This window comes from Epinephelus lanceolatus, chromosome 7 (genome assembly GCF_041903045.1).
Source record: "Epinephelus lanceolatus isolate andai-2023 chromosome 7, ASM4190304v1, whole genome shotgun sequence".
NCBI classification, from domain to species: Eukaryota; Metazoa; Chordata; class Actinopteri; order Perciformes; family Serranidae; genus Epinephelus; species Epinephelus lanceolatus.
In genome coordinates this window covers 16710950-16737296 of record NC_135740.1, presented here as the reverse complement: position 1 = coordinate 16737296, position 26347 = coordinate 16710950, and the positions used below count along the sequence as shown (strand labels likewise).

Sequence of the window (26347 nt, the reverse complement as noted above, 5' to 3'; positions counted from 1 at the left end):
GTTCCACAGTGGTTAAAGCATTGGAGACTCCGTCCAAAACAGCCTTTGTAACCCCAACAGACATTTTGCTAAGTCTCTGGGAAGGCATGTTTAACAGGGGATGAGGAGGAAGCACCCAGAAGCCCTGCAGAACTCTGGGAACGACCTCGAGGACTACCTCTTTTGGACTGAGCAGTTCGAAGCTGGGAGCCTTCCTCTGCTTCTTTCTCAGGATCCTGGCAAACTTTTTGGCCATGCTGAGGACTTTAGGTTGTCTGTAGGTTACAGTCATTAAAATGAATTTTTAAAAACCTTCAGAGTATCACAGAGATATTAAAACCACTGCAGTGTAACTGGTAATAAATGTGGGAAATGTAACTTACTGAAAAGTAGCAGGTACGGCCTCTGGAAAGTTGAGGAGCATCTGGGCTTCAAACTCAATGTCCCTCTTTTTGTTGCTGACATTTACTGCCCACACCTGAAACAGGGAATTAGACATAAAGTGCAGTTTTGACATTGACAAGCAGTTTTAGAGGATGACATCAGCATATTGTAGCAAACTACTGTAAGTCTTCTCAGGACTGTCTTACCAGCATCAGCAGAGATTTGGTATCGTCCTCATCAAAATCTTCCAGTTCAAACGCCCAGAGGCTTCAAACAGAAACACAGACGTTTTATTTTTCTTGTTGCTCTTGACACTATTAGAGACTATTAGTGTGACATGAGGAGAGTTCAAGGTGTCATGGTGGACTGTCTGTATGTTTCTCAGTAACTCACCGTTCCCTCATAGTATTTTTGCTTTCCTTCAAAAGCAAACCGATCATGTCTTCAGCCGTCACCTGAGATGGGATCTTCTGCTTCTGCTGAAGCCTCAGGAGTTCTCTCATCAGTGCAATCTAAACAACATAAAGGAAATAAGTCACCTTTAAATGTAGTAAGATATTTTATCAAAATGAATCTATTTTGTATTAGTGCGTGCTTTGAAGGATAGTAGATCTTACCTGAGACTTGTAACTGGATATATTCCAGCAGAGCTGCAGAGCCCGATCATATATAGGTGTGTCAAACAACACCTTGTTTTTGGAAAGAAGATATATTAGTTTTCATCACTTAAAATCATCACTTAAAATACATCTTAAAATATTCAAAATCTAACCCCAGGTAAGACAAACACTGCCTCTCTTACCCTGATGGGTCTGTAGATTCCACCTTCGAGAAACTCCATTGAAATATTGTTGCTGTGTATCACAACACAGAACAAATGAAACAGGCGAAGCGACAATGTAAATTTTACAAGTGTAGAGTCGAGAAACTTGAGAGTGCTTGAACACGATTGAGCTCTCTGGCACAAATGAGCAGAGAGTTCAGAGTGAAGTGCTTTTTTGTTTAAATATGTGTCAAACATTCTGTCACCAAGGAAACGCATTTTCTCAGTATCCTGTTATCAAATAAAGTCCATAATCACCCACAGGACACTGATGTGAAATGATGCATACATTATATATATCAAACAATGTGGTCAACACAACCCCACCTGATGGTGCTATGAGGTGCCATTGATTACATGCCGATTTATTGTTAACTAGTGAAATCCTCCAGAATTTTTTACCATTTAGGAGACATTTGGTGATTAGGCTATATCTGCTTGATATTTTTTGTCCCTTTGTCCCACAGACTTCCATCATTGTCCAAAAGCTAGTAAAACACATCAATGGGACACACTATTGCAATGTATATATTTAATATTTAATCATCACTTCCCAATATCTCATGTAAACATATCTGCTTGGAGTGATGAGGCCAGAGTCTAGACGCCAAACTCTAACTATGTTCTGCTGTTGCAATAAACGTTTAAAATATCGGTTGTCTGACTGAACTATTTATCAGAGCAACATAACCTGATACAACTGTATGTATGATATCTAACAAATAAGCACCCAGTGAATGGTGTCCTCACACTATGTACTTAACTTAAAGTAATATTTAATGTGGAATTACGTTGGTTAGGTTTAGGTGAAGACACATGAGCACTGTCACATTTTGTACTTAACTAAAGGTTACGTTCACTAAAGTGTAATGTACTTAATGTAAAGTTATGTAGGTAAAGTTTAAGAAAGTAAAGTCACCTAGATTTGGTTTAGGAGAAGAATAAGAATATGGTATGATGTAATTAAAATAACTTAAAGTTCACTTGGTTCACATGGGACACAAACATCGGTCTCCTGGGAAGAAGTCCTTTGTGTGTTTGACACATCCACCACCCTTACTGGAATGCTTATGCTGACTTTTGCTCTTCATAAAACCTCCTTCTTTAGTCTCATCAGTGCATTGGTCATATGACTGCAGCTCTTACAACCTACATGCTTTCATTGGCCTTTGGTTGTCTGTAGTGGTTTTACTATTTTTGCATTTTAAAATCTTTTTTTTTAAAGGTGCTATATAAATAAACTTGATTTGATTTTGATTTGATTTGATTTCCTGATTACATGAGTTATATACCAATTTTGGTGCACTACTTTTTGTAGGTATAGGTATACAAAGTGCATGAGACGTGTTTTTCGAAGACTGAAAAAGCTGAGAGCCACATGTGGCCTGGGGGAGGTGGAAACTATGAAAACACTGAAACATTTGGTGTTTTTCATTATACTGGAGAAATGTAATTTTTTAAAATGTAAAATGCAATTTTGTTTCCTGAGATCCCATCATGTGTTCTCTAATGTTGTTGTTTTTTTCTGATTTGTTTTGATTTTTTTCATTGTTGTTGTGCTTTGCACCTCAAGGCTGCCGTATTTCTCCCTGAATGAACAAAAGCACAAAAACTCAGCAAAGAAAATAACATTCTTTATGTTTGAGTCATATCTTCCAGAGATACAAAAACATACACTTAGAAAACATATATTACAAGCACAATGCACTGTAATAACCACAGAACATATTATACAAAAGGCACATGCTTCAATGTCAGTAAATCTCTGAAAACTTAACAGTATTGACATCATCTGTCCTACAATAAGTGCCACATGGCTGGAACGTTGGAGTCAGTTTGCTGGTCAAGACACATGTGACCAGACAGAGGAAATGTCAGTGAAGAACATAAAGTGCCAATAGGAGACTGTGTAGACTGTGTGTGTGTGTCACCAGTTTCACATGTATCTCTCTCTGTGTTGTTGCTATGCTAACAGTCTCGGTTAATATCAGACTGATTGTCCTCATCACTGACATCCTTTTGAAAAGGATCTGTGTGAGTTCCTTTAGTGGGGGTGTTTTGTTCATCCTGAATATCAGAATCTGTGTTGTGGCTGCCTCTGTGTCTTGTGATGTCACTTATGTGTATTTGACTGGGCATGCTGTGGTCAGTATCAAAGTCTGTCCCATCTGTTTGATTCTGATAAGTTTGTAAAGTATCAGTGGAGCTGCTAGAGTCTGAGATCTGCTCCTTGGCTGTATCAAAGGACTCAGTAAGAATACTGTCACTGTAGGACTGACTGGCAATGGTTTGTGTGTCGAAGGCATCCACAAAAGGGCCATCTGCATCGAGATTATTGCTGTGATCTTTCCCATTAGTATCTCCAGTGTCAGTGTCTGCATGTCTGTCCTCTTTGTCTTCACTGATAAAAGAGGTTCTTGGAAATGAGTTGTCGTCACGTTTTTTATTTTCAGGTGTAGATGTGAAAACACCGTTTCTCTTAACCAAACTTTCTGTACGTTCCATATCAGCACCGGAGTCCTCTTCCTTCTTTTGGCCCAGCTCTGTGTCTGCATCCGCCATGTTTTCCTCTACAACAGCAGCGCCTTCCTCCCCAGCCAGAATTCTCTTCAGACTCTGGGCTCTGTCTCTATAAACTTGGCACAGTTGAGGATCGGGCATGTGGTTGCCGTGGATCTCAGCCAGCTTCATGTACACCACGTACAGAGCCTCGGGGTTACTTTGGTCCTCCAGCGCCGCTGCCAGAGCCAACTGGAAGTAGCCCACCGCATCAAAAGAATCCTGGGGAGAGTGCACAGAGCAGAGGGTCAGAACAGGTCTCATCTAAATTAAACACATCATCTTCACATCTGAAGGTTTGATTCAGAGCCAGTTACTGTGAAAAGGCCAACAGGAGACAATTACCATCACTCTGCTGAGATCAAAAATTAATTCTTTCTAGGACAAGGGGAAAATCTGCAAAAATTAAAAATGCCAACCACCTGCCCTTGTATCAAATCAAGGTTAGGTATTGTGCAATTATCCTTTGATTATTGATCAAAGCCCACATATTGAACAATATGTGAATTTATCAAACAAAAGTGCCTTTGAAAGAAGTACAAAAGTCCTTCTACATTGTAAAAATGTAGGTGTTTCTTTATTGTTTTTAACTGATAAAGAGGAATAGATTTTAGAAAATTTAGAAAATCTATTTTTTTAATTATTGTCTTTTTTGTATCTGGAGAGTTTGATTTAAAAAATACATTTTACATCTGATCATTATTGAACATGTAAGTCAGTTAAACTGTGTCAGGGAGTATTTTTTTTAGTTTAATTTTTGAATTTCATCTTTAATAGTGCATCAACATGACAGGGATGACAGGAAACAAGGGCAGAGAGCTCAGGCCACAAGTATGCCCTGTCACAAAACATTAATAACTATGATTAATACAATGTTGTTGATTTCCATGTATTAGGAGACCTGTCAATTAATTTGTAAATGAAAGCAGGTTTAAATCTTGTGTTTTTAATTTTAGGGACAGGAAAAACTCACAGACTGTGCCTTTTATGATGAAGATTCAGCAGACTGTTTATTTCAAAAACACACTTATGTCTATATTCTGTTTCAGCTTTGTACCTTCAGTTTGTGTAGAGTGAGATTGCCCAGTCTGCAGTACACCTTGGTGTAGTACCGGGCCTCCATGGGGTCCTGCAGGACAGGCGGGCAGAGGGACAGGGACTTGAGGTAGTAGTTTTCTGCCATCTCATACTGCTGCAGGTTGTAGTAGACTGTAGCCAGCCGGTGGTAGGCTGTCCTCTCATTCACTTGCACACCTAAGGAAAAGCAACAACAGTCTATGTTAACAAAGTACTACATCTGGTTTACTACAGTTACTGCAGCTGACTGGACAAATTAACTAACAATAGGCACAGATTCTGCTCCAGAGCAATGCCTGCACTCAGTACCTGTTTTGCCGGTGATCTGAACAGCCAGTGTTGCGTACTGCAGAGCCTCCTCCTGCTCTCCCTGGGTCATTAACAGCTCTGTCAGTTTACTCAACAAACGGAACTCTGAGTGGACGTCCCTGATGCTCCGTGCAAATGGCAGACTGCCATCCTGAAATCAAACATGAACAGTTTTGTTAAATGAGATCAGTGGTGCTAAGAATCTAAAAATAATTTCATGATTATAAAATAAAAATTAAAAAATGGAAAATACTGCATCATGACATTGTAGCTTTAAGGCTGAAAAAATACAGCATATGTTTTTATTTTGCATCGTCTTACCCTGTAGAAAGGCAGTGAAGCCATCCTGTTCCTGTGGCCTTTAAAGTAGACGTCTCCTGCCTCCTCGTAGATGTTCATGGCAAAGTGATGGTCATTCATCCTCAGGGCTGTCTTCACTGCTGCCTGTTTATCAGAATATACTGTCAATCAATAATGGTCACTTATCTAACATTAGGATGTGAAACCAAGCTTTATGTATTGTAATGATTTTCAGGGAAGTAATTTTAGGGAAGTTATTGTTGATGATAAAATGAAACAAAAACACTGGCAGCATAAAGCCGTCCCTGCATACAATGAATGTCACTCCACCTTACACACTGTCATATATCCCCTCCTCCTCCTCACCTGCAGGTACATGTCAGCTAGCTCGTCCTCTTGGATGAGGTAGTAGATGCGTCCCACCTGCAGCCACGTCTCTGACTCTTCTTCTCTCTTGCCCAAATCAATAGAAATCCTCAGGCTCTGCTTGGTGTAGTCCAGAGATTTCCGAGATGATCTGCAATCCAGAGTTGAGACTGTTTTGCTCAAAAACCAAAAGATGGACAGAGAGTAACAGTGAGGAGGAGGGACAGACAGAAACTCACTTTTCAGTGTTGAGTGAGAGGTAGAGGCTGCTGAGGATTTCCAGATACTCTCCCTCCAGTCTCTTGTCCTTCAGCTCTCTGGATACTGACACACAGTGCTCATAGTAGACGATGCTCTGGCCGTACAGTAACATGTCATCATACAGTCGACTCAGCACCTTGGCCACCACCATCTGACCTATGAGCAAAATAAAACAGATATGTAACTGACATTTGACACAGTGATGCAAATGGTGACACCAGATGAAAACTATATTAAGTCTGACCTTCACTGTACATTGGTATGGCTGATAATATTAGTCAACTTTAGCTTATCACAGATGTATTGGTATTAGCGTATGAGGAAGAAATAATTTTTTTTCAAATGTAAACATCAGTAAACATCAAGATAAAACATGGAGGTGATGGGCACCTGTTACAATCCTGACCACATGGACAAGCAAGATCATCTCTGCAACTATCTCTGCGTTCATGTCTACATCAGAGGCACTGTGGCAAGTGTGAAGGAATCAAACACCCAGCTGCATGGATCTTTCCACTGAACTAGTGTCGTGCTAACCATTGTGCAAGCTTTGAAAAAAAATCTCTATGCCTGCAGTTTCAAACAGGCTTTCAGGAACTGTAATATCATGTGTTTCACTGAAACTTGGCTAAGTCCTGGACAGCGCCATTCAAAAAGTGACTCTTTTCCTATATGCCGATCTTACAGAGCGGAAGGCTCGGGCGAGAGAAGGGGAAGAAGTGTGTGCTTCATTGTGATTAAAGACAAGTGTGACGGTAGGAAAGTGAGGCGCTGTTCTGTCGCTGCTCACCTTGCTCCATGAGGGGAATAAACACTGTGGATCACTGCTTACGCCATTCAGGAGGCATAATGAATATGTGCCCATTTTGTTGAGGTCAAGATATGTTAAATTATGACCCCTGCTCCCAGTGACACAACAGATGAAACCAGCCTGAGTCTGGAGCTCATTGAGGACACCACTGTTTATGTCACTGATGACATCAATGCAGTCAGTGAGTCTGTGCTGAATTTAATTTGAAACAAAAGAGGCAACTGTACCCAAAACGACAGTTAACTCATTCCAGGATCAGAAACCACTGATTACCAAAACCATTTGGAGACATGGACAATTATAAAGCAGCAGCCTATAACATAAGAAGAGGCAGAAAATACTAAATTGCAGTGAACATGTTGAAGGAGCTGACAGGATTGTGTTTCACCAGAGTTATACCTTGTATGATTTCACGTGAAAAAAAGAGACTGATTTATGATTTTTTATGAAATAACAGTAGAAAATTATATATTTGAGATCATTAGAAACAATTTTCAACTGTCAAATATAACACTCAGCTTATATCATCACATCTCTAATGTGTTGATGTTAAAAAATGAAAATAAGCCAAAATATTCCTCTTTGATTCTTGTTTTTAAATCTTAAATATCAGTCTCAATAATACAGTAATGGTCATAATCTTATTTAATAAGTGTAAAATACTTTATGCACACACATTTAAAGGAATACCAGTAGTTCAACATTTTGGAAAATGTATTTATTTGCTTTCTCTCCAAAAGTATGATGAAAAGATTGGTACCACTGTCATGTACTCCTTGTTTCTGTACGACCAATTGCCAGTTTGCATAGCTTTGCAAAGTGACTGGAAACCAGGGGACCAACTTGTGGTTTTGCAGGTTAATTAGTGAGCTTTCATTAAGGCGCTTATAGGGAGATGTTTTTTTTACTTTCTGAGAGAGCCAGGCTAGCTGTTTCCTCCTGTTTTCAGTCTTCGACCTAAGCTAAGCTAACTGGCTGCAAGTGGTAAGCGAGAGGTATCAATCTTTATCATCTTCTAGCTATTGGCAAGAAAGGTAAGAAGGGTAGGAACGTTTTCCAATATCTCAAACTCTTGCTTTAATGTGTTAACTTAAACTCACTGTGTAAGTTTCTGGCATGTAGTGCGATTAGCAGCCCCATTTCATAACACGCCCTGCTGTCCTGACTCTTCCTCCTGTCTTTGTAGCTCCGCCCCAGCCAAAGGTAGGTCTGAACGTGCTCCTCGTCCGTGGGGCTTTCCCACAGCTCCAGAAAAAGACGTAGGGATCTGGAAATACACCATCACCATAAAAAACTTTGTAAACTTTTTCTGCATGTGTTGAGTTACCTGTGGGAAATTTTTTACGGACAAGACAGATATCTGACCTGACCAGGAAGCGTTCTGCCACCGTAGATGCCCCAACATCCAAAGCCAGGCAGCCCAGGTTGGCCAGTGCAAGGGCCTGGTTCCTTTGGTTTCCACTTTCCCTGGAAATCAGCAGGGCAGAGTGGAGATGCCAGCCTGCCTCTGGGATTCGACCCTGCCGCCTCAAACACAAAGCCAAGAGGTTGTGGATCACTCCTCGCTGCGTGGGACTGTCTGTGCCCTGGAGAGAGAACACTTTGTGTTCATACAGAGAAAGGGCTAAAGCCCACATTTAAGACCAAGTGCTTCTACAAAAGCTGGTGTGAAATGTGTTGATTGTTGTACCTGGAGTGATGTGAGCAGTGGCTGTAGGACATTCTGGGCCCTCTCAGCCTGGCCTGTCAACACCAGCAGCCACCCGAGCAACACAGAGGCCTCAAAGCTCTCCTCCTCATTGATGTGGCCCCCGGTCTCCACAGCTTGTTGAGCACAGCGCACAGCCTTATCTAGAGCATCATACTGCTGGTAGACAGTGGCCAAGCCCTGACACAGGTCCCTCTGTGTCTTCATGTCCTCCCCTTGCTCAGCTATAATCAGGGCCTGCTGAAGGTAGATCACAATCTGGGCAGGGAGCAGGGAGGTTCCTTCCCTCCAGCATGGGTTCAGGCGAACAGAGTTCCTGATAAACAACTCAATCCTCTGGAAAGCATCATGGAGGGAGTGGTCTTGTCTTGAGTCCAGGCTCAGAGAGGCCAGGGCTAAGTAAGGCATGTATTTACGATGATATAGCCAGCTCAAGAGCCAGTTAAGGTCCAAAGGAGCTATGGGAGCCCCATTGGTGGCAGAGAAAGTCACAGCGAGAAACTGGAGTCGCTCAACGAAGGGAAGGGCGTCATCAGTCTTCCTGAGAAACAGGAAGAGGCTGGACACAAGGTAGCAGACACGAGCCTCCAGGTGTTTGTCCCCCATCACCACCGATCTCCTCAGGAGCAGCTGCAGCAGCTCAAGCTCGTCGGTGGAGGTGAAGGTGTGGCAGGGGAGACACAGGAGCAGGGCACTCGCCTTCTCCAGAGTCTGCGGCAGTTTGTCGGTCATACGCTGCTTCAGGTAAACGGCAGTGAGGTTTGTGAAAAGAGCGATGAGGAGCGGCGTGTCAGAGAAACTGTCCACACGAACACTGAGAGCCTCCTCGTAGTACACACGGGCCTGAGGAGAGGAGAAAACACGAATATATAAATTATAATGGTCTGTATTTGTGGTCTCTTGTGACTCACTTGCTTTAAATGTCTCTTTAACATGGGGGCCGACGAGGGCAAACACACAACAACGGCCAAAAACATTTCCATCAAGAGCGACGTGTGGCAGAAAGCCAAAACAAACACATTAACGCGCTGCAAAAACAGAGACAATGCAAAGTCAAAAACACAAAAACACCCTGAAAGCAAATGCAACATAAAAACCCTGCATATCCAGAGAAGTGCTTATTGGAATAGCTTGATTTTTGAGAGGCCTGGAGAGCTAGTACAGACAGGATATGCAGCATTTTTACTTTACATCTCTTCATTTGAAGCAGGGTTTATGCTGTATTTATTTGGAATTTCATGTGTTTTTGAATTGGCATCATTTCTCAAGCTGCTGCACGTTTCTCTTAATTTTAGTCTGCCTTCATTGGCCACTGTACTGATGCATAAAGCATATCAACATATCCACAACACATATATTGATGCTGGGACTTAAGCACAAACCTGGGAGAACTTCAGCTTCCTGGCACAGAGTCTCCCCAGGAGGAAGCATGCCCGTCGATGTGCCCAGTGCAGGCCCATCCTCTTGGCGCACTCCCTGACACTCTCCAGGTGCCCCGATAGCTCGTCCTCAGTCTTACCGCTGAAGGTCACCCACAGGAAGGAATACTGCAGGTCGTACAGCGGCAGGAAGTCCTCCTGGAAGACATGAGCTGAAGAATTAAAGACACTCTTGGCAGGCTGTATTTACTGTTAAAAAGATTTTTGTTTTTTTGTTTGAGCAAAGGACTTTTTTGATGGCAAAGCTTGGGGAACAGGTGTTAATGTGTACACAGGTACATTAATGATTTACTGACTTCTGACTAATTTTCCTGCGTCATCGTGCAATTAAATAATCATGCAAGGTAAGGCAGGGCGGCAGTTTACTTTCTGTTTTTGCCTTTGCCATCAATTTTAGATTGTTTTATTGGCCTGAAAATATGCACCTACATTTGTTGACATCTTACGATATCAATTGTCATAAAGTATAAACAACTGCTTTCATTAGCTGCCATAGATGTAAACAAGAGACACACAAGAAGAAAAAATAAACCCTACAATCTGTTGCTTTGCTATTGTGATTGCCTCTGTTATAAGTAACTCAGTGAATAAGCTGTGACTCCATGGACCTGGAAGTGTTCGTGGTTCAGCAGGGTCAGTGTCGGGTCACTGAACTCTGAGTCCTCCCCCTCCCAGCTGTTCTCCTCCAAGAAGAGAGGTGGGTCTTCCTGGAACTCATCCATCTCTCTGAATGTGTCATCCAGAGTAAAGGACAGGCGCTCTCCCTCACGTGGTAGAGGATTGTGGGACTGATAGAGGGACAGACGAGGGGAGGAATGAGAGAGAGAGGCGCGAGGAGAGGAGTGATACGGCGGCGTTCCTCCACTTTTCTCTGACATGACGCTCTGACGAGCGCTTGCAGGAATCTTAAGTTCTGGGAAGAAGACGGATAAATAAACACATTTAAGTTTTCAAGCTGTTTTAGTGCATTAAGCTTTAAGCAGCTGATTTCCTCCAGTAAATAAATTGCGTTACCATGTTTTGGCCGATTCCTGATGTACATGAAGTCAGTCTCGTCCAGTCTGTCTGAAAACACACAAGGTAAATCAATTTAAGCAGCACTTTTCCAACTGAGGATAAAAATGGAAACTTTTTTTTTCTTCCTCAGAATGAATCACTAACAGTACGACTCTTTGGGAAACAAACAGGAGCTGCACATCAAACCAAACATGACCTATATTTCAGTCATGGCTCTTGACACAACCTCTCCCTTTCCCCTATCCGACAAAAAGTACAGTAAATCTTGATCACCCTGGTTGTTCTTTTACCTAGCCTGTACACAGAGCTGATGTCGGTCGAGAAGAGTCTTTCCAGCAGGCCGCTGTCACTTGGCTCAGAGCTACACGGGTTAACTTGAGCAAGGCTGGCCCTCTCCTCCTCAGTCAGAAAGACCAACCGTGCGTCTCTGTGTGAGGGAAACAAAGGCAGCATTATCAAATCTGCTGTGTCCCCGCCCCCCTGTCAAGGCGTCCAGACTGTGGACACACTAAATAGAAATTCATAAAAGATCAGCACAAGACTGTAAACAAGAGGGTTTAAGATAAAGTGCTCTCAGTTTCAGACCAGAAACTTCAAGCCACGCCATTTATTATACAACTACAATAAACTGAACTTCTTACAGGGGTTCGGTGTCCAGTGGCTTGACGTGGGCCTTGTGTACAAAACCAGTGTGACCTGTGGAAGTGTGTGTTCCAATGAACACACCCAGGCCTCGGACTAGAAGACCCTGGATCTCCACAATGTCACCTTGACTCAGCTGAAGCTCATCTGGGCCAACTGGACTGTAGTCGACTACTGCTACACAGGAACCTGTCACTGAGGTATTTTAAAGAGGAGAGCAGGAAAAGGACAAGAAGAAGACAGGTTTTTTAGATCAGTGTGTAAGAACATTGTTTGATTTATGAATATGATGATACAATATATCTTTCTACTTGTATATGTATTTTTACATACTGCAAAAGTATTGACGGGATTGAAATCAATAAAGTTTAAATGCTTTTCACCGGTGCATACAGGTTGGAGCTACTATGCTATTAGTATTGATCCATCGTTGCTTTGCCTGACTGTGTATTCTTGTAACTAGAAAGTGGAAAAGTTTGATATCATTCTCTGTAAAACTGCTAACTTCATCAACATTTTTATGTAGTTAACGTACATCATACATTCAGACTGGTCACAATATATTTCCTGACTTTTGTGAGAAGTTTTGTACTTAAATGGACAGTTTACCCCAAAATCATAGCTACATATCTTCCTCTTACCCGTAGTGCTATTTAGTAGTCTAGATTGTTTTGGTGTGAGTTGCTGAGTGTTGGAGATACTGGCCATTAAGATGTCTGCCTTCTCCCTAATATAATGGAACTAGATGGCACTCAGCTTGTGGTGCTCGAAGTGCCAAAAAATACATTTGACAATCCCAACAGCTCTTTCCAGAAATCATGATCTGGTTACTGAAGAAAATCTACAGGCCTTGTTGTCAGCAGTTACACACAGGAACTACTTTCACACTACCGAACAACACCTGGCAGCTGTATCACTGAGTAGAAGGAAGTGTGTGTTTACCATAGCCTGTATAACAAAATTGGAGGACATGACAACTCCCTAAAAATAAAGCCAAAACACCTCAGTCGCCCCCTAGTGGCTGGCTGCGGTACAGGTCATAAACCCTGTCACCACTTGGTGGATGGGACATGGACAAAACTAAAAGATCAAAGTACACGTCAACTAATTCTTTTGCCAATGATGGTTTCTGTCAGTGAGGTGGTTCTTATCGTGCTGATGTATGTTCAAGCGTTCATTTGTCTAATACATTTGGTTTTAACTGTAAAATAGGGGTTTGGCATCATGATTGACAGCTGTATGTGCCAATTGGTGAGCTTGTGATCAGCGGCACAGTAAATGGCCCTGCTTGCTGCTAGAGATTGGTCGTCACCAGCACAAGATGGCAGTGGCTGTATTGCTTTATTAGTCATTTGCATCTACTGTTGGATTACAGGGTCATTGTTCGTCACAGAGATGAAAATGGCACGGTTGCTGGATATAATTCAGTAGGAAGAAAATCATTCCTACATGAAACTGTTCACAGAAAGGTCTTTAGTTTGCTGTTGAGTATTTCAAATGCATTTGTTTTGGCACTTTAAGTGCCACAAGCCAAGTGCCATCTAGTTCCATTATATCAGCAAGATACGTCTACAGCCATTATCTCCAACACTCTGCAATTCACACCAAAACAATCTAGAATTCAAACGGCATGACAGATAAGAGGAAAAATATGGATCTTTGATTTTGGGATGAAACTCCCCTTTAAGCTGACCTCAGCATTGAACACATGTAGTGTACCACTGCATGCAGAGGCATCAAAGGCATCTCAATCACTACTACAACCACCACAGGAGAAACTGTGGCCAGTAGTTGTGAAGACATCATTAACATTTTATTTCCTTTTAAAGTTGAACAAATAGCAGACACTGAGCGACATTAGCATTGATTTGGAATCATGTTTGTGTCCACCTGATAAATTTAAGTCTCTCAGTTTAGCTCTGTATTGGTCTCCAAAACCCCTTGAGTGAAATAAATGCTGCTCTAAGTGCTCCACTAACTTCACCAGCTTGTCGCTAACTGAGCAGGTCATATATGGTAAGTATTTCACTCTTTTTCATTGAAAACAACTATGCCTGAAAACAACACTATAGGAGCTGCTTTCAGCCAGTTCACCTCAACTTCCCATCACATCAGTGGAGGAGTTAAAATTATCTGCACCTGAGTGCAATATACTGTTTGAGTATACTGTGTTTTATGTTTGAACACGTGTTGCATGCAGAAAGTTTTTACCAATTGAATGTTCGAATGGTTCCTTTTCTGCTGGTGAGCATCCAGCATTGCCCGGGTACTTCCTCAGGAACCACCTGACCAAACAGGAAGTAGAGTTTAACATATGTGCACATGTCCACCATCTGCAGTGCTGCTGTTCATTCAGCCAAAGGTTTTGACAAGAGAACATGTTAGTCACTCTGTTGCTGCTTACAGAGTAAACCAAGGAATTTGTAGCAGAAGTGGCTCATTTGAGGAACACAGTGACTCACTGATAGAAGGGGTAAGGCAGCGGTTGCATGGCGTTGAGTGGAACCAGGCCGTGGTTTCCTGTGGAGAGCATGGTGCCCTCCCACATGTTGTCCTGCCCCGTGTCCCTCACCATCAGCAAGTCATTCTTTTTGAACGACAGCTGCTCTTCGTCGTCCTCATCCTGCTCGCTTCTTGTGAATAGCGCCTTGGCAAAGAAGGATCCTGAAGACAGACAGGTTTATGAGCAGACTGACTCAGCCTCTGCAAATGAGCATGTATGAATCCAGACATGCAAAGTGTTTTCAGCCGGTGTTGATAAAAGTCACCACACTTAAGTTCAAGATCAGCAAAAGTGCTACAGCTAGTGTGCCCTCATTCAGTCACAGGCAAATGATGGATGTTTTCTATCCGCCGCCTATTACGTTAATGTAATTCTCATCACTATTTGCCAGCACTGCAGTTTTATTATACGTTTCCGTGAAGCGTTTTGCCTAGGGGAAATATTCAGGAGAAAGAAGTGATGTTTGTGTAGACCAGCCCGAGGAAATCAATATACATTCTTCTAGGGAAGTAGTGTAATGGTTGTGCTTTAGCAGAACACTTATTTTATAATGCAAAAAAACACCAGAGCAAATTGCTAAAATTCACTGATGTCAACTTTTACTTGATTTCCTCATGCAATACAAAAAAGGGAAGCTGTGACCATAAATAGAAAGGGGATCATAATTCTGATTTTTAATTAGAAGTCTATACTTTAGACAAAATTCAAGTTACTTCTGACAAAGAATACTCCAAACATTTTGAGCATAGCAGTCGAGGTACACAACTTTTCACTCTCTCAGCCTCTTTGTTAATGATAAAACTGCTTATAAAATGCTCATTGAGCTTCTATAAAATGACAAAGTACAACTAACTCCTGGCATAACTGTACACAGTGAGGCACATAAGCTCTTTGAAGGACAATAGGGCTATAATTTGTCCAAAGTCATGTGTGGCAGTCACATTTCGTGTTAATTGGGGTCAGTGAAAATGGATTCAAAGTAATGGGATCAAATGGCAGCTGCAATAAATTACTGTATAATTAGAGTGACAAGACTGAAAAACTTCTGACAATAAATACTTCAAATATTCCGAGAGTTTTCACAATCTCAATCTCATTTAAATTTTGAGACTGTGAGAACATAGTAGTAATGGTATACAGCTTTCCACTCTCCCGGCCTCTGTATTAATAATTAAATTGCTTATAAAAGGCTGGCTGAGTTCCCATAAAATGATAGAGCTCAATATTACTGACCCTCCTGGAGTAACAGTCCCAGGTAGAGGGTTGCCAGATGTTCTTCGTCCACAGTTACACTGATCTGTAGGTCACTGAGCAGCTCTGGGTCCAGCCAGAAGGACTGATCACACAGGAAGTTCTCCAAGCAGCGAGCCACAAAACCTGCAACCCAGAACAAATATTAGTAATACTCTATATGCTTATATCACTGCATATCTCAACAACAATATCTACTATGGTAAAGCAAAGAGCTATTCATGTGTTTGTACTGCACCTGAAAACTGGGCAACATAGTGTTTAGACCTTCATCAGGTAAAGCCCACTTCACATGATGAAGGTTAAGCGGGCTTTACGAAAACATATTTCTCAATAAAGTTTATTGCAGTTAAAGGACAGTGAGCAGGAATTCTATCATCTCTTGCCTGCAGACATTTCATTTTTACGTGCCTGGCTACAAGAAATTGAAGGGTGCATGAGCCTTCACACTCAACATCAAGTATTCTTAGTTTTGAAAAATCACCCTCAGGTGGTATTTTCATAGAGTTAAACACCCCAATAACTCCAGTGAGCTACTTCAGGATGGCGTGAGAGTGGTTTGTTCACATTTGAGAGTCAGTGGCAACATGACTACACAACCCAACAGCTGTCATCACATTCTCAAATTTCTAAATTCTGACTGGCGCCCAAAGTACTTCACCTTTTTCCAACCTAATTCGAAACCAGTGTTAAGCACAGAAATACCATTTACTATTTAAAACACTTCCACATAAACAGTCTCAGACATGAGTGGGTAGCGCACCTTTGTTGTTTATGTGGAAGTGTTTTAAATAGTAACATTTTTGCAAAAATGCATGTGTGTGGGAAGTACCTAGCATACAATTGGATAAAGAAGTGTTAGATTGCGTTGCATGAATTGTGTGAGAGTTTGTAAATGAAAGTTCTGATGTACTTGTGCTGCTGTTAAACACAGTCGCCATTGTTTTTATTTTATCAACAATGTTTTGTGTTTTTTGGATTCTTCGTTCACTTTGGAGACATGCAAGAAAAACAAAGGTTTCTTTACAAATTCAATGTAACACAGGGTGAGTAATTGATATACAAAGGGTCATTTGAGGGGTGAAGTTCTCCTTTAACTGTGCTCATGTAAGACCTGATTGAGTGGCTGTAGTTTCTTACCTAATGCTAGGTAAGTTGAAAACTTCCATATTTCCTCCACAGTCTTAAATGTGAGCACAAAGCTATCCTTCTCAGCGTGGACACAAACCAGACGTGCAGACAAGTCCTGCAGAAACAAAGTGTCATATTTCAACAGTTAAACATCCATCCATTTCTGTTAAGTGCACAATACATATACAGTTTGATATATCATATTTCATAATGCATCTTAGACTGTGTAATGATCTGAGAAGGTCTGACTAGTACAGTAATGCCTATGTAATGTGTGCATTGTCAGGTTTGACTGTCACTCACTTTAAAGAGCTGGATGACGTCTTGGCTGTTGCTCTCCACCACTCGGAGTCGGGTGCGCAGCGCCTCCTGTAGGGCTCGGTCAGGAGCCACACTGGAGCGCCTCCGCCCAGTGAACAGCAGCACAATTTCTAGGCAAAAGACGAGAACACTGTGATCACTCTTTGATTTGTTTCTTCCAGTGGAAAAATATGGAATTTAAACAAATCCAATGCAAATAGTCTTAGAAGAAAAATTGGTTTTGAGAATGAAGCAGAGGACTCATCCATTGCCTGCCAGAATTAACCACGAAAGGAAAAACTAATAATGTATCTATAATTCTTCTGCTAATTCATCACATTTGTTGTATTTTTCTGTCTCTCGTCACTGAGTAAAAGGGAAAACATCTTGAGAGAGACAAAACTTTCAAGAGTTCATTAAAGATTTTCTACAAGGCCTCATATTTCAGCAAGATGCTCTGTGAGCACAACGTGTGTCCCCAGAGGAATAACAAAGCTATTAGGCCTCTTACTGGACACTCAATGTGGCCATTTAAATCCATTTGAGAGGAAGAACTTGGGGAATGTGATGGATGGAGCTAAAATGCTGAGTGAGTAAAACATTAGTGGATAGGGAAATGCGCCTCATCAGTATGCATAAATATAATACATGGAGAATTCTTCTGCATAAAAAAAAAACAAAAAAAAAAAAAACAAGTTTAACCAATGTAAAAGCTTCTTTTTCAGTGGAAACATACAAGTCAGCTTTGGTAAAAGCATCATTTAATGTACCTGATGAGAATTTCTCTCCCAGCGAGACAGTGCTTCCTCTGAGGAAGGCTTCCTTCTTTTTCCAGTAGCTGTCAGGCTCCACCCCTCCTTCACCTGACTCCACCACTGGACCATCCTCCTCCTCACCTGCACCTGGTACAAGAAACAAAAAGTCAGGAAAAAAGCTGCTGGATCAAGCTCAAACTGTCATCTTTTCCAATTCAACGCCAAAAGGGGAGCATACATGACTTTTCCTTAATGCACCCAAAGTTAGAAAACAGTCCAGTGTTGGTTAAGCCAGTGTATCCTCAACAGCATATTATATTTGGGGGGTTATGTGTGATAAAGACAGGTGCGTAGTATGTAGAAACAATTTTATCAAAAAGGTCATCACAAGGGCTGTTTAAAGTAAGCTGTAATTACAATGCAAGTCCCAGACTGATGGAAATTTAACTGAAACTGTTACCAGATGACACAAGATGGCAATCACTGTTTTGCCATTGAGGAAAACAGCTGTGGTCAGTGTGTAGTCAATCCTGTACCGGTTGAACTTATGAATTGAACAGTGGCTTGTGATGTTTTTTTGTCTAATGTACCTCAACAGCCCTGACAGAAGAACTCAAATATTCCTTCATTGACACCATCCTTCGTGTAGTCCAAAATGCGTTCATTTTATTTCATTTATACTGGATATTATTAAACACTAGTGGGTGCCTACCCCAGCTGAGATTGGGCGAGAGGTGGAGTGCACCCTGGACAGGTTGCCAGACACACGGCTAACACATAGAGACAGACAACCATTCACACTCACATTCACACCTACGGGCAATTTAGAGTCATCAATTCATCTACTTGCATGTCTTTGGACTGTGGGAGGAAGCCGGAGTACCCGAAGAAAACCCACGCTGACACGGGTGAACATTCAAACTGCGCACTAGAGGGGCTTCCCCACCCTGGGTTCAGACCAGGAACCCAGAATGAAAAAGAAGGGCTCCCCCACCCTGGGGTATTTAAGGTTCAGTCAAACATAAAAGTTTTGAACCTGGATTTAAAGATGGTCAAAGTTGGCGCAGTCTAATATCCTCTAGAAGTGGTGCACAGTAATGCTGCCTCTCCATGTTTGGTCTGCAATCTTGGGACAGTTGAAGCCTGATGACACGAGGAGCCGAGAGGTTTTGTATAGTAAAAGACAGTCAGAGATGTATTTTTGTCATAAGTGATGCAATTTAGGCTGATTTGGTAAAGTCAGAATTCCCACTACAGTACCTGGAGGCACTGAAGCCAGAGATTTTAGCCATTTAGCTAATGCTTGAGGCTCTCAATTTTAACCATTTTTCCATTGAATTTTAGTAAGTAAGTAAGTTAGTTTCATCTGAACACATTAACAAGATCTTAATAGTTTCAGAACCTATAAATATCAGCCACATGGATATATCTAGCAGCTGGGTATTGCAGTATAGTGCTGACGGGCTTCCCCTGGTTTGTTCCATTGTGCAGGGAGGATGTCTCAAACACTTCCTCAGTTTGTGACCACACACACAGGAGTACAGCTCAATAGGGCCTCAACTAAAAGAGGAGTCTATAATAATATCTAAATCTAAACTAAGCTTGATAAAGATGTTTGGTGCACAATACCTTGAGTCATGATGTCATTTCCTGGGAAGTGCTCATTTGCTCCCCCGAGAGTATACGGTGGTTCCCTCCAAAGAGCATCCAGCTCAGCAGGAGAGATGTCTGGAGAAAGAGGAACAAATCAGTTTATGAACCTGGATGTGAAGAAAACACGTTTGGTTCCCTTTATACTTCCTTCTAATCATTTACGGTAAACATCAAATAGTTTTTATAGTGTTCTTGCTAAGTGTTAGATGAAAAAATTGATACCACGCTCATGTTTGTATGGGAATTATGTAGCTGGAGCCAGAGGTTGGTTAGCTTAGCTTAGCATAAAGACTGGGAACAGGGGGAGACAGCTAGCCTGACTGACTAAAAGTAAAAACTTAGTCTACCAGCAGCACCTCTAAAACTCATTAATTCACACGTTACACCACGAAGTGTAAAAATTACAGTTCGCCATCTTATAGGGGTTATGCACCAGACTATTTCTTGGCAGAGACTACTCCTGGCCAAGCAATAGTCCGGTAAATAAGACCCCTGTAACAGCGACTGTAATTTTTATAGTTCCGTTATTGTACGGATTAAACATACAAGATATGAAATGTCATTTAGTTGGCTTTAGAGGTGCCTGTTTTGATTGTCTTCAGCAGTTTATACTGGAAATACTGCAGACATCTAACCACACAAGCCATTGGTTAGTGCGAGGAGTTATCAGGGTTGAAGGGGGGTGGAGGGGGGAGGGTACGATGACGTTGAACATACACAGGCCCGGCACAGACACACAGCTGCACTGACATCAGAACAACCTCCAGGCTCAAACAGCTGCCCTGCCCCTGACTCCTCCACTTCTATGTCAGCACGGTCACATGTTTTCAGACATACAGTCAGGCACCGTTAAAAACGAAAAAAGAACATACTGTTAACCAAGGGGTAACAAAAAAAAACGCCACTCTCCTTCAGTTTCCACATGCTTTGTCAGTGCACAAACACAGCAGAACAGTATTATCTTGATGCAAAGCGTTCACAACAAGACAATGGGGCGCACAACTTAGCAACACAATGCAACATGACATTAGGCCGAGGAGGACAACAGCCCATTCTTTTCCATCCTACAACACACAGCGTAGTTAGCACCAACAGGACTGCTTGAGTCAACAAAGGAGAATCATGCTGCTATGGTACAGGAACACACCATGCCCTTTTTACCTTCTTGGCTAAGTGTGTTACCCATGTTGTGTATACACCTATGCTCCTGTCTATCTGAGTGTAGCAGTCCGTCTCATGACGGTACAGTAGTAGCGCAGAGAGCGGGCTGGGACAGACCTGTGAAGGAGGAGAGGCAGACTTTGATGAACGGTCCACAGCAGCAGGAGTTGAGCAGCGGTCTGCAGCAACAAGACGCCATCTGGCCCAGGAGCCGGCAGCTCCCAGAGATCAATGCCATCCCATCAGTTCCCCCCAGCCTCTTTAACAACAACCTACTCTCTTCCTCTCTGTTGGACAAGCCCTGTTTCCCTTCCTATTCCTGTATTGCCTTTCCTGTCCCCTTCACCCTGCCTTTCCACCGCTTACTGTTTACTGGATGTGTCTCCTCTGTCCCACTGCAACTCTTATCTCTTCTTCTCCTCTATCTGTCTGGGTCTGCTTCTCTTTGTAATCCCTCTGTCTCTTGCTGTCTTCATCTCCCTCCTCCCACCAGCCTCCCTCTCTCTCTCTTCAGTAGCTGCCCAGTCAGTGAATGCACAAAGCACTCTCTGCGATTGGTATGAGTGTGTGTGGTGTGTATGTGTGTGGGGGGCAGGCCTCAGTTAGTTTCCCTGTGTGTTCACTTATGTGTGCCAGTGAAAATATGCACAGAATGTGTGTCACAAAGACAATGTGTGTGTCTTTTGTGTGTGTTGCTGGGAGAATGTAGTGCTGAGGCACGGTAAGGCAATGCCACACGGGGACAGGCTGCAAGGTCACAGCGAGGGGGGATGAGCGTTGCCCGGTGGCATAGATCGAGGATCACTTTATCCACATGCCACACTTCAACACAACTCTACTCTCTGCTGTTAGATGGGTAACGGACAGATGATATGACATGAACACACCAGGACAGCATCACCCTGCACTGTAAGGTCACCATGAAGATGAGGATGAAGATCCAAGGTGGAGACTGGATGATGAGGGAGTTTTGGTTGTTTAAGGCTTCACTGTGATGTAAAGAGGGATGTGTGCACAACAAAACATGCTGTAATGGAAAGCCCGAATCATTGACCTCATGTGACCCTTTACCATCTGACAAGGAAGTAGCCTGTAGTGCAGAGGGTGAAATCCTTAAACTGTTGATGTTCTCCACAGCACACAGTGTGTAGACAAGCAGGGGCCTCTAGTTAGATGGAGGTACACTGGTGTAATGGGTCAGTAATGCTCTGGCACAATGGGCTCACTCAGGGGGTAATGAAATGCCCCGATAGTGCCAGATTTTTAAAGCTGTGTCTGGCATGGTGGGTCTCATCTGGGTGTGTCATGATGGCATGTATAATAACAACCTGTAGCAGGGCAGCAGCAAAACAAATCCCCACCTCCTTATTCATAGAAGCTCTCAATAGGAAGCACAGCATGAGTTGAAAGAAAAATAATTCTGCAATATAATTTCTTTCAACTCCATTAGAAAAAAAAGTCAAGGTGTGGAAGGAGTTAAGAAAAAAAAAAAAAGAACGTCAGAATTTGACAGAAGAATACAGATTTCGAAGAGGTTATTAATGCTGGGATGTAAATACAAACCATGTCTGTTTTGTTTGTATAACTGAACATATTCCAAAGTATGTGATGTTTATGTGTATGGATGAGTATGGTATGTGTAAACGTGTATGTGATGTATATGCACTTATGTGTAGATATATCTTTATATGTGTCCATAGATATGGGTATGTTTGTATGTATATGCATATTAAGCCCTTTGAAGTAACAATAACACTTACAGTTACAACACTATATATTTTTCTGAAATTCTTTTTTGCTGTATTTTTAAATGATTCATGTATATTTGTTTTTTTTCCTCAATTGTTCTAATTAGTTGCTCTTTTTCCTTACATGTTGGTATTGTTACTATGCTACTTTATGAGTGTGTGTGTGCGTGTGTGTGTGTGTGTGTATGTATCTCTTGAACCGTAGCTCAGAGGTAAAGTGTCCACCGATTGAAAGATCAGCGGCTCACTCCCCGGCTCCTTCAGTCTGCACATTGAAGTATCCTTGGGCAAGACACTAAACCCCACATTGCTTCCAATGACTGCTCCATCAGTGTGTTAGCGTGTGTGAATGCTCACTGAGTAGCAGCAGAAGCGGCTTGTACGGTACCCTCACCCATCAGCGTGTGAATGTGTATGTGCATGGGTGAATGTGACATGTAGTGTAAAAGTGCTTTGAGTGGTCGGAAGAGTAGGAAAGCGCTATACAAGTGCAGTCCATTTACTTGTGTAACTTTAAAAAAAATACAAGCTGATATCAGTAGAATCTAATAATTCTAATGATATTGTAGCTAAAAGACAGATTATGTTACTCTATAATAGGATAAAGAAAAAGATACTGCAACACAGTGCCTTTAATGTGGAAATGTTTTATAAAAATGTCATGAAACAGAATAGGCTAATACAATATAAGCCAAATTATTAAAAACTTGATTTACATTCTGAGCCTGTATAATTTTGCTTGAAATAATTGACCAAGGGAATACATTTGTTTTGAACTATTACAGCACTTTTTAAAGCTGTTTCCCGCACCCATAATGCTTGCATCTAACAAGCTGAACCAGTGTGCTATATGGTGTATTTTGAACAAAACTGAATACTCTTGATGTATGAGAAAACACACCCCCCACTGCCCTGCAAACTGAATTTCAAGCTTTATTAATTTACATGTAAAAGGAAATAAAATTAGCATAAATACGCCACTCTAGAAACAAACTCCTGTAGATCTGAAAGTAGAGGAGAGCCTTTTTTATTGGGATGATGTCAGACTGAAGCTGTATGCTCAGATAAATGTAACCTTAAGGGGTTCAGATGTATCTGTTTTGTGTGGAGGCTGCAGGTTGTCAGTAGTGAACTAACACTATACTGATCTGAAGAGTCTTTAAAGGGACACTAGTGATTTAGCATTAGGCCCGTTTCCACTGAAGAAGTTCCTGGTACTATTTGGGGGGCAGGAACTACTACAGGAACATCCTCTCGCTCGGCCCTCTCAACCGCCGCGTCTCCACTGAGAAAGCGGAGTAGGAGGAAGGTTCCTGTAAAGTTACGGGCTCTGGATGTGACTTAATCGTTGCGCAACCATTTACTGGGGCGACGTAGGGATGCCGTTAGCTGATAGCCCTTAGCGGTGTCTGTAATAACTCACTAAATGGCCCGTGAAAAAATAAATTCCAGCGGATGTCTTAGTTACAACATGATTGAGCTGTCTGGAGTAGTTTCATGTCGTATCTGACAACGGGAGGCTTTTAACAGATGACGTCCTGATGTTAGCTTTGCTGCTGCTGTTAGCTGTCCCTGTCAGCTGATGCTTTCTAGACATCGTGATTTCCCAAAACTGAATAAATACCACACATAGCAACACAAAACTGCTTTGCTAGCTCAGTCATGTTGTAACTAAGATATCCGCTGGAAAGAATATTTTTTTCACGGGCCATTTAGTGAGTTTTTTTTACATGGCGGAGGAAGCTATATGAACGAGCTTACCCTCGTCTGCTGAGTTTTAAAAATGCCGGCTATTTTGTTGCTTTCTGTTGACATCACATCCCTCCTTGATTATATCCAATCAGCACCAAGTAATCCCCAAGCCCCAGCCGGGAGTTTCTCTGGGCCGTCCTGAGTACCTACCCCGAGGCAGGGACTTGTTTAGCCCCTGTAAAAGTTCCGGCAAAGTTCCTGCGGTGGAAACGGGCCTATTGTGCTTTCATGAAGATGGGGGCTTGTGAAAATATGATTAAAGAAAGATTAGTCAAAACTGAAGAAGAAGAGGTTGGGATTTGTATAACTACATTTCCCATAATGCAACTTGCTAGTATATTTCTGCCTCATAAATTCCCAGCTCCTTCAAACATAATGATAATTACACACACACAACAGGATGATGATTTGACTGGAACAATTTAGTGTTACATTACAGAGGGTGAGATGCTCTGTGCATAATGCTGTCTGTGACTTCTGTCAGCTGCCATGGCTTGTTAATCTGTGATTGTGGGAAACAAATGCATAAAGTTCCTTCCTCCTTTGCACCCTGATCGTTCCACTGCTTGAACACGCTGGAGACAAAGAGGCTGATATCTTTGTCCGAGACCAGTCTCTTCATCTTGTTTATGTGGCGGCTGACTGGTCATGATCGAATCTGTGTGTGTGTGTGTGTGTGTGTATCTTGTGAGGCAGAAAGCCGTAAACAGGCCGTAGTCGTGTCAGGGCATATCCTGACACTCTTAAGACTCCCCTGCTTGTTTCTCATAGTGCAACAGATTCTCTCTAATCTAATAAACACAGACTGCTCAAGGCTGATATGTGCGGTCACATGCTTGGCCCTTTGTTTGCTCTGAATGCTGCACAAGGGGCATCGGTTGTCTCCAGTGGCATCCACTTTAAAACATACAGAGATTGTCAGTGAAAACAATGTGTTGCTAGTGGTGCTGTATACAATAAGCCTAAATCACATCTTAGCTGAACACCTGTTGATCTAGTTAATGTTTCCTGTCAGAAGGAGGGTCAAAACCTCCCTCCTCTGAATGACTGCACGCCCTGCACAGCACTACTACAGCCTCATATAATCAGCACACATATGATTAAAGGAATGTTGACCCACAAGCACAGTGTGTATCACCTGTAATGACAGGGACTGAGTCCAATGACCACATACCATAAACAACCTTGCAGTTTCCACACAGTCTGAAACCACAGCAAAAGCCTGGGCTGCAATTGTGACACTCGGCAGTCCATGACAATAGCATTCAGCCTAATAAGAAACATATGGTGTCAGCAGTGTCTGTCTGGCTGTGTTCACATGCATGCCGAGCAGGGTTTGATTGAGGTGTTCGGGACTGCGTATGTGTACAACCGGGGTTTGTAGATTCGGAAAATGTGGTACAGGAGTTAGCTGAGAGTAATATGAGACAGGGGGTTAGGGACTCTAAGTTTAGACTAACCCCCTGTTAGCTCACTTGCAGGCATGCCTGTGTGTCTAGGACAGAGCTCCCCGCAGGGAGATTCCCACACTGTTGCATAGCGGCATTTGTACAGATACTGAAACAAACTTTGTGGAAGTATATTCACCAAGCTTTGTGGACAATCTAACATTCCTTTATTTCACTTTTTTGCAGTTTTTCTGCCCTTTAGAAGACTTAAGGAGCATTTACATTCATTATCAAGGCACTAGTGAACAAACTAAGGACCTGCAATCACTACATGACAGCTTTTATGTCCATCCTATACTCTGACTAGGAGAAACTTTATGGTGTGACTAAGTACAAAGTGCAGCAGTGTTAATCCTGCTAAATAGGACAAAGTTTATGATACAGTAAGACATAAAGAGCAGTCAGACATTATTAATGTAGGAAAAAAAAACAGCTCTTACCTCTGTGTTGCTGCCAGCGCTCCCCTCTCAATTCATTCCTCATGTGCGTAGCGTGTGTGTGTGTATCTATGTGCTCTGTGAATGTGTGTGTGTGTGTGGTTTCACCATTTAACCGGTGAATTGCATCTCATGACAGCTGCTGGAGCTGCTGTCATTCTCTGCTGTCGGCCCAAAAGCACAGGAGAGTAGAAACAGAAAAAGAAAGCAATACCTTAGTGTGTAAGTCAGTGAGAATGTGTGTGTGTGCCTTTGAGCGCTACAGAGGCTATCCCAGACGGCATGTCACTGACTGAGGAAGTTTTGCTGTTAACTCCTCCCATGATTTCTTTGGGGCAAGGGCAAAGCCTCCCCTTTCTCTCTCCCTCTCTGTCTCTGTTTTCCTCACTCACCCCTGTCCCCATACACACATACACATGCACACACACACACACACACACACACACACACGCACACACACACAGACACACACACACATGCACACTTCTTCTCAGTCAAACTTTGGAAAGCCTAAAAGGAAACTTAACCAACAA

The 26347-nt window shown here is 42.2% G+C and overlaps 1 protein-coding gene across 3 annotated transcripts; it reads right to left on the bottom strand.

Annotated features, from left to right (window-relative positions):
- Positions 1 to 2807: 2807 nt before the first annotated feature.
- sh3tc2 (SH3 domain and tetratricopeptide repeats 2) lies at positions 2808 to 26119 on the bottom strand. Of its 3 annotated transcripts, XM_033633528.2 has the most exons (23): positions 25818 to 26119; positions 20430 to 20546; positions 19245 to 19343; positions 17631 to 17762; positions 16864 to 16991; positions 16570 to 16675; positions 15412 to 15555; positions 14138 to 14339; positions 13887 to 13960; positions 11675 to 11870; positions 11324 to 11460; positions 11031 to 11081; positions 10625 to 10929; positions 9960 to 10154; positions 8560 to 9420; positions 8235 to 8455; positions 7970 to 8136; positions 6037 to 6214; positions 5798 to 5948; positions 5453 to 5575; positions 5132 to 5282; positions 4803 to 4999; positions 2808 to 3967 (listed from the first exon to the last, which is right to left on the bottom strand). In XM_033633528.2, the coding sequence occupies exons 2-23, from the start codon at positions 20452 to 20454 to the stop codon at positions 3155 to 3157; spliced, it is 4656 nt and encodes a 1551-aa protein (XP_033489419.1). In that variant the 5' UTR covers positions 20455 to 20546; positions 25818 to 26119; the 3' UTR covers positions 2808 to 3154. The 3 variants fall into 3 exon arrangements, with proteins under 3 accessions (XP_033489419.1, XP_033489416.1, XP_033489415.1); XM_033633525.2 differs by lacking the exon at positions 20430 to 20546; XM_033633524.2 differs by lacking the exons at positions 20430 to 20546; positions 25818 to 26119 and adding an exon at positions 20547 to 23800.
- Between the last annotated feature and the right edge of the window lie 228 nt (positions 26120 to 26347).

Coding starts and splice junctions, on each gene's coding strand:
- sh3tc2 (XM_033633524.2), bottom strand. CDS start 20,667: ATGGCATTGATCTCTGGGAGCTGCCGGCTCCTGGGCCAGATGGCGTCT. Junction 17,763..19,244: donor AAATGACATCATGACTCAAG/GTATTGTGCACC, acceptor TTCTTGTACCAG/GTGCAGGTGAGGAGGAGGAT. Junction 3,968..4,802: donor TCACTCTACACAAACTGAAG/GTACAAAGCTGA, acceptor CACTCTCCCCAG/GATTCTTTTGATGCGGTGGG.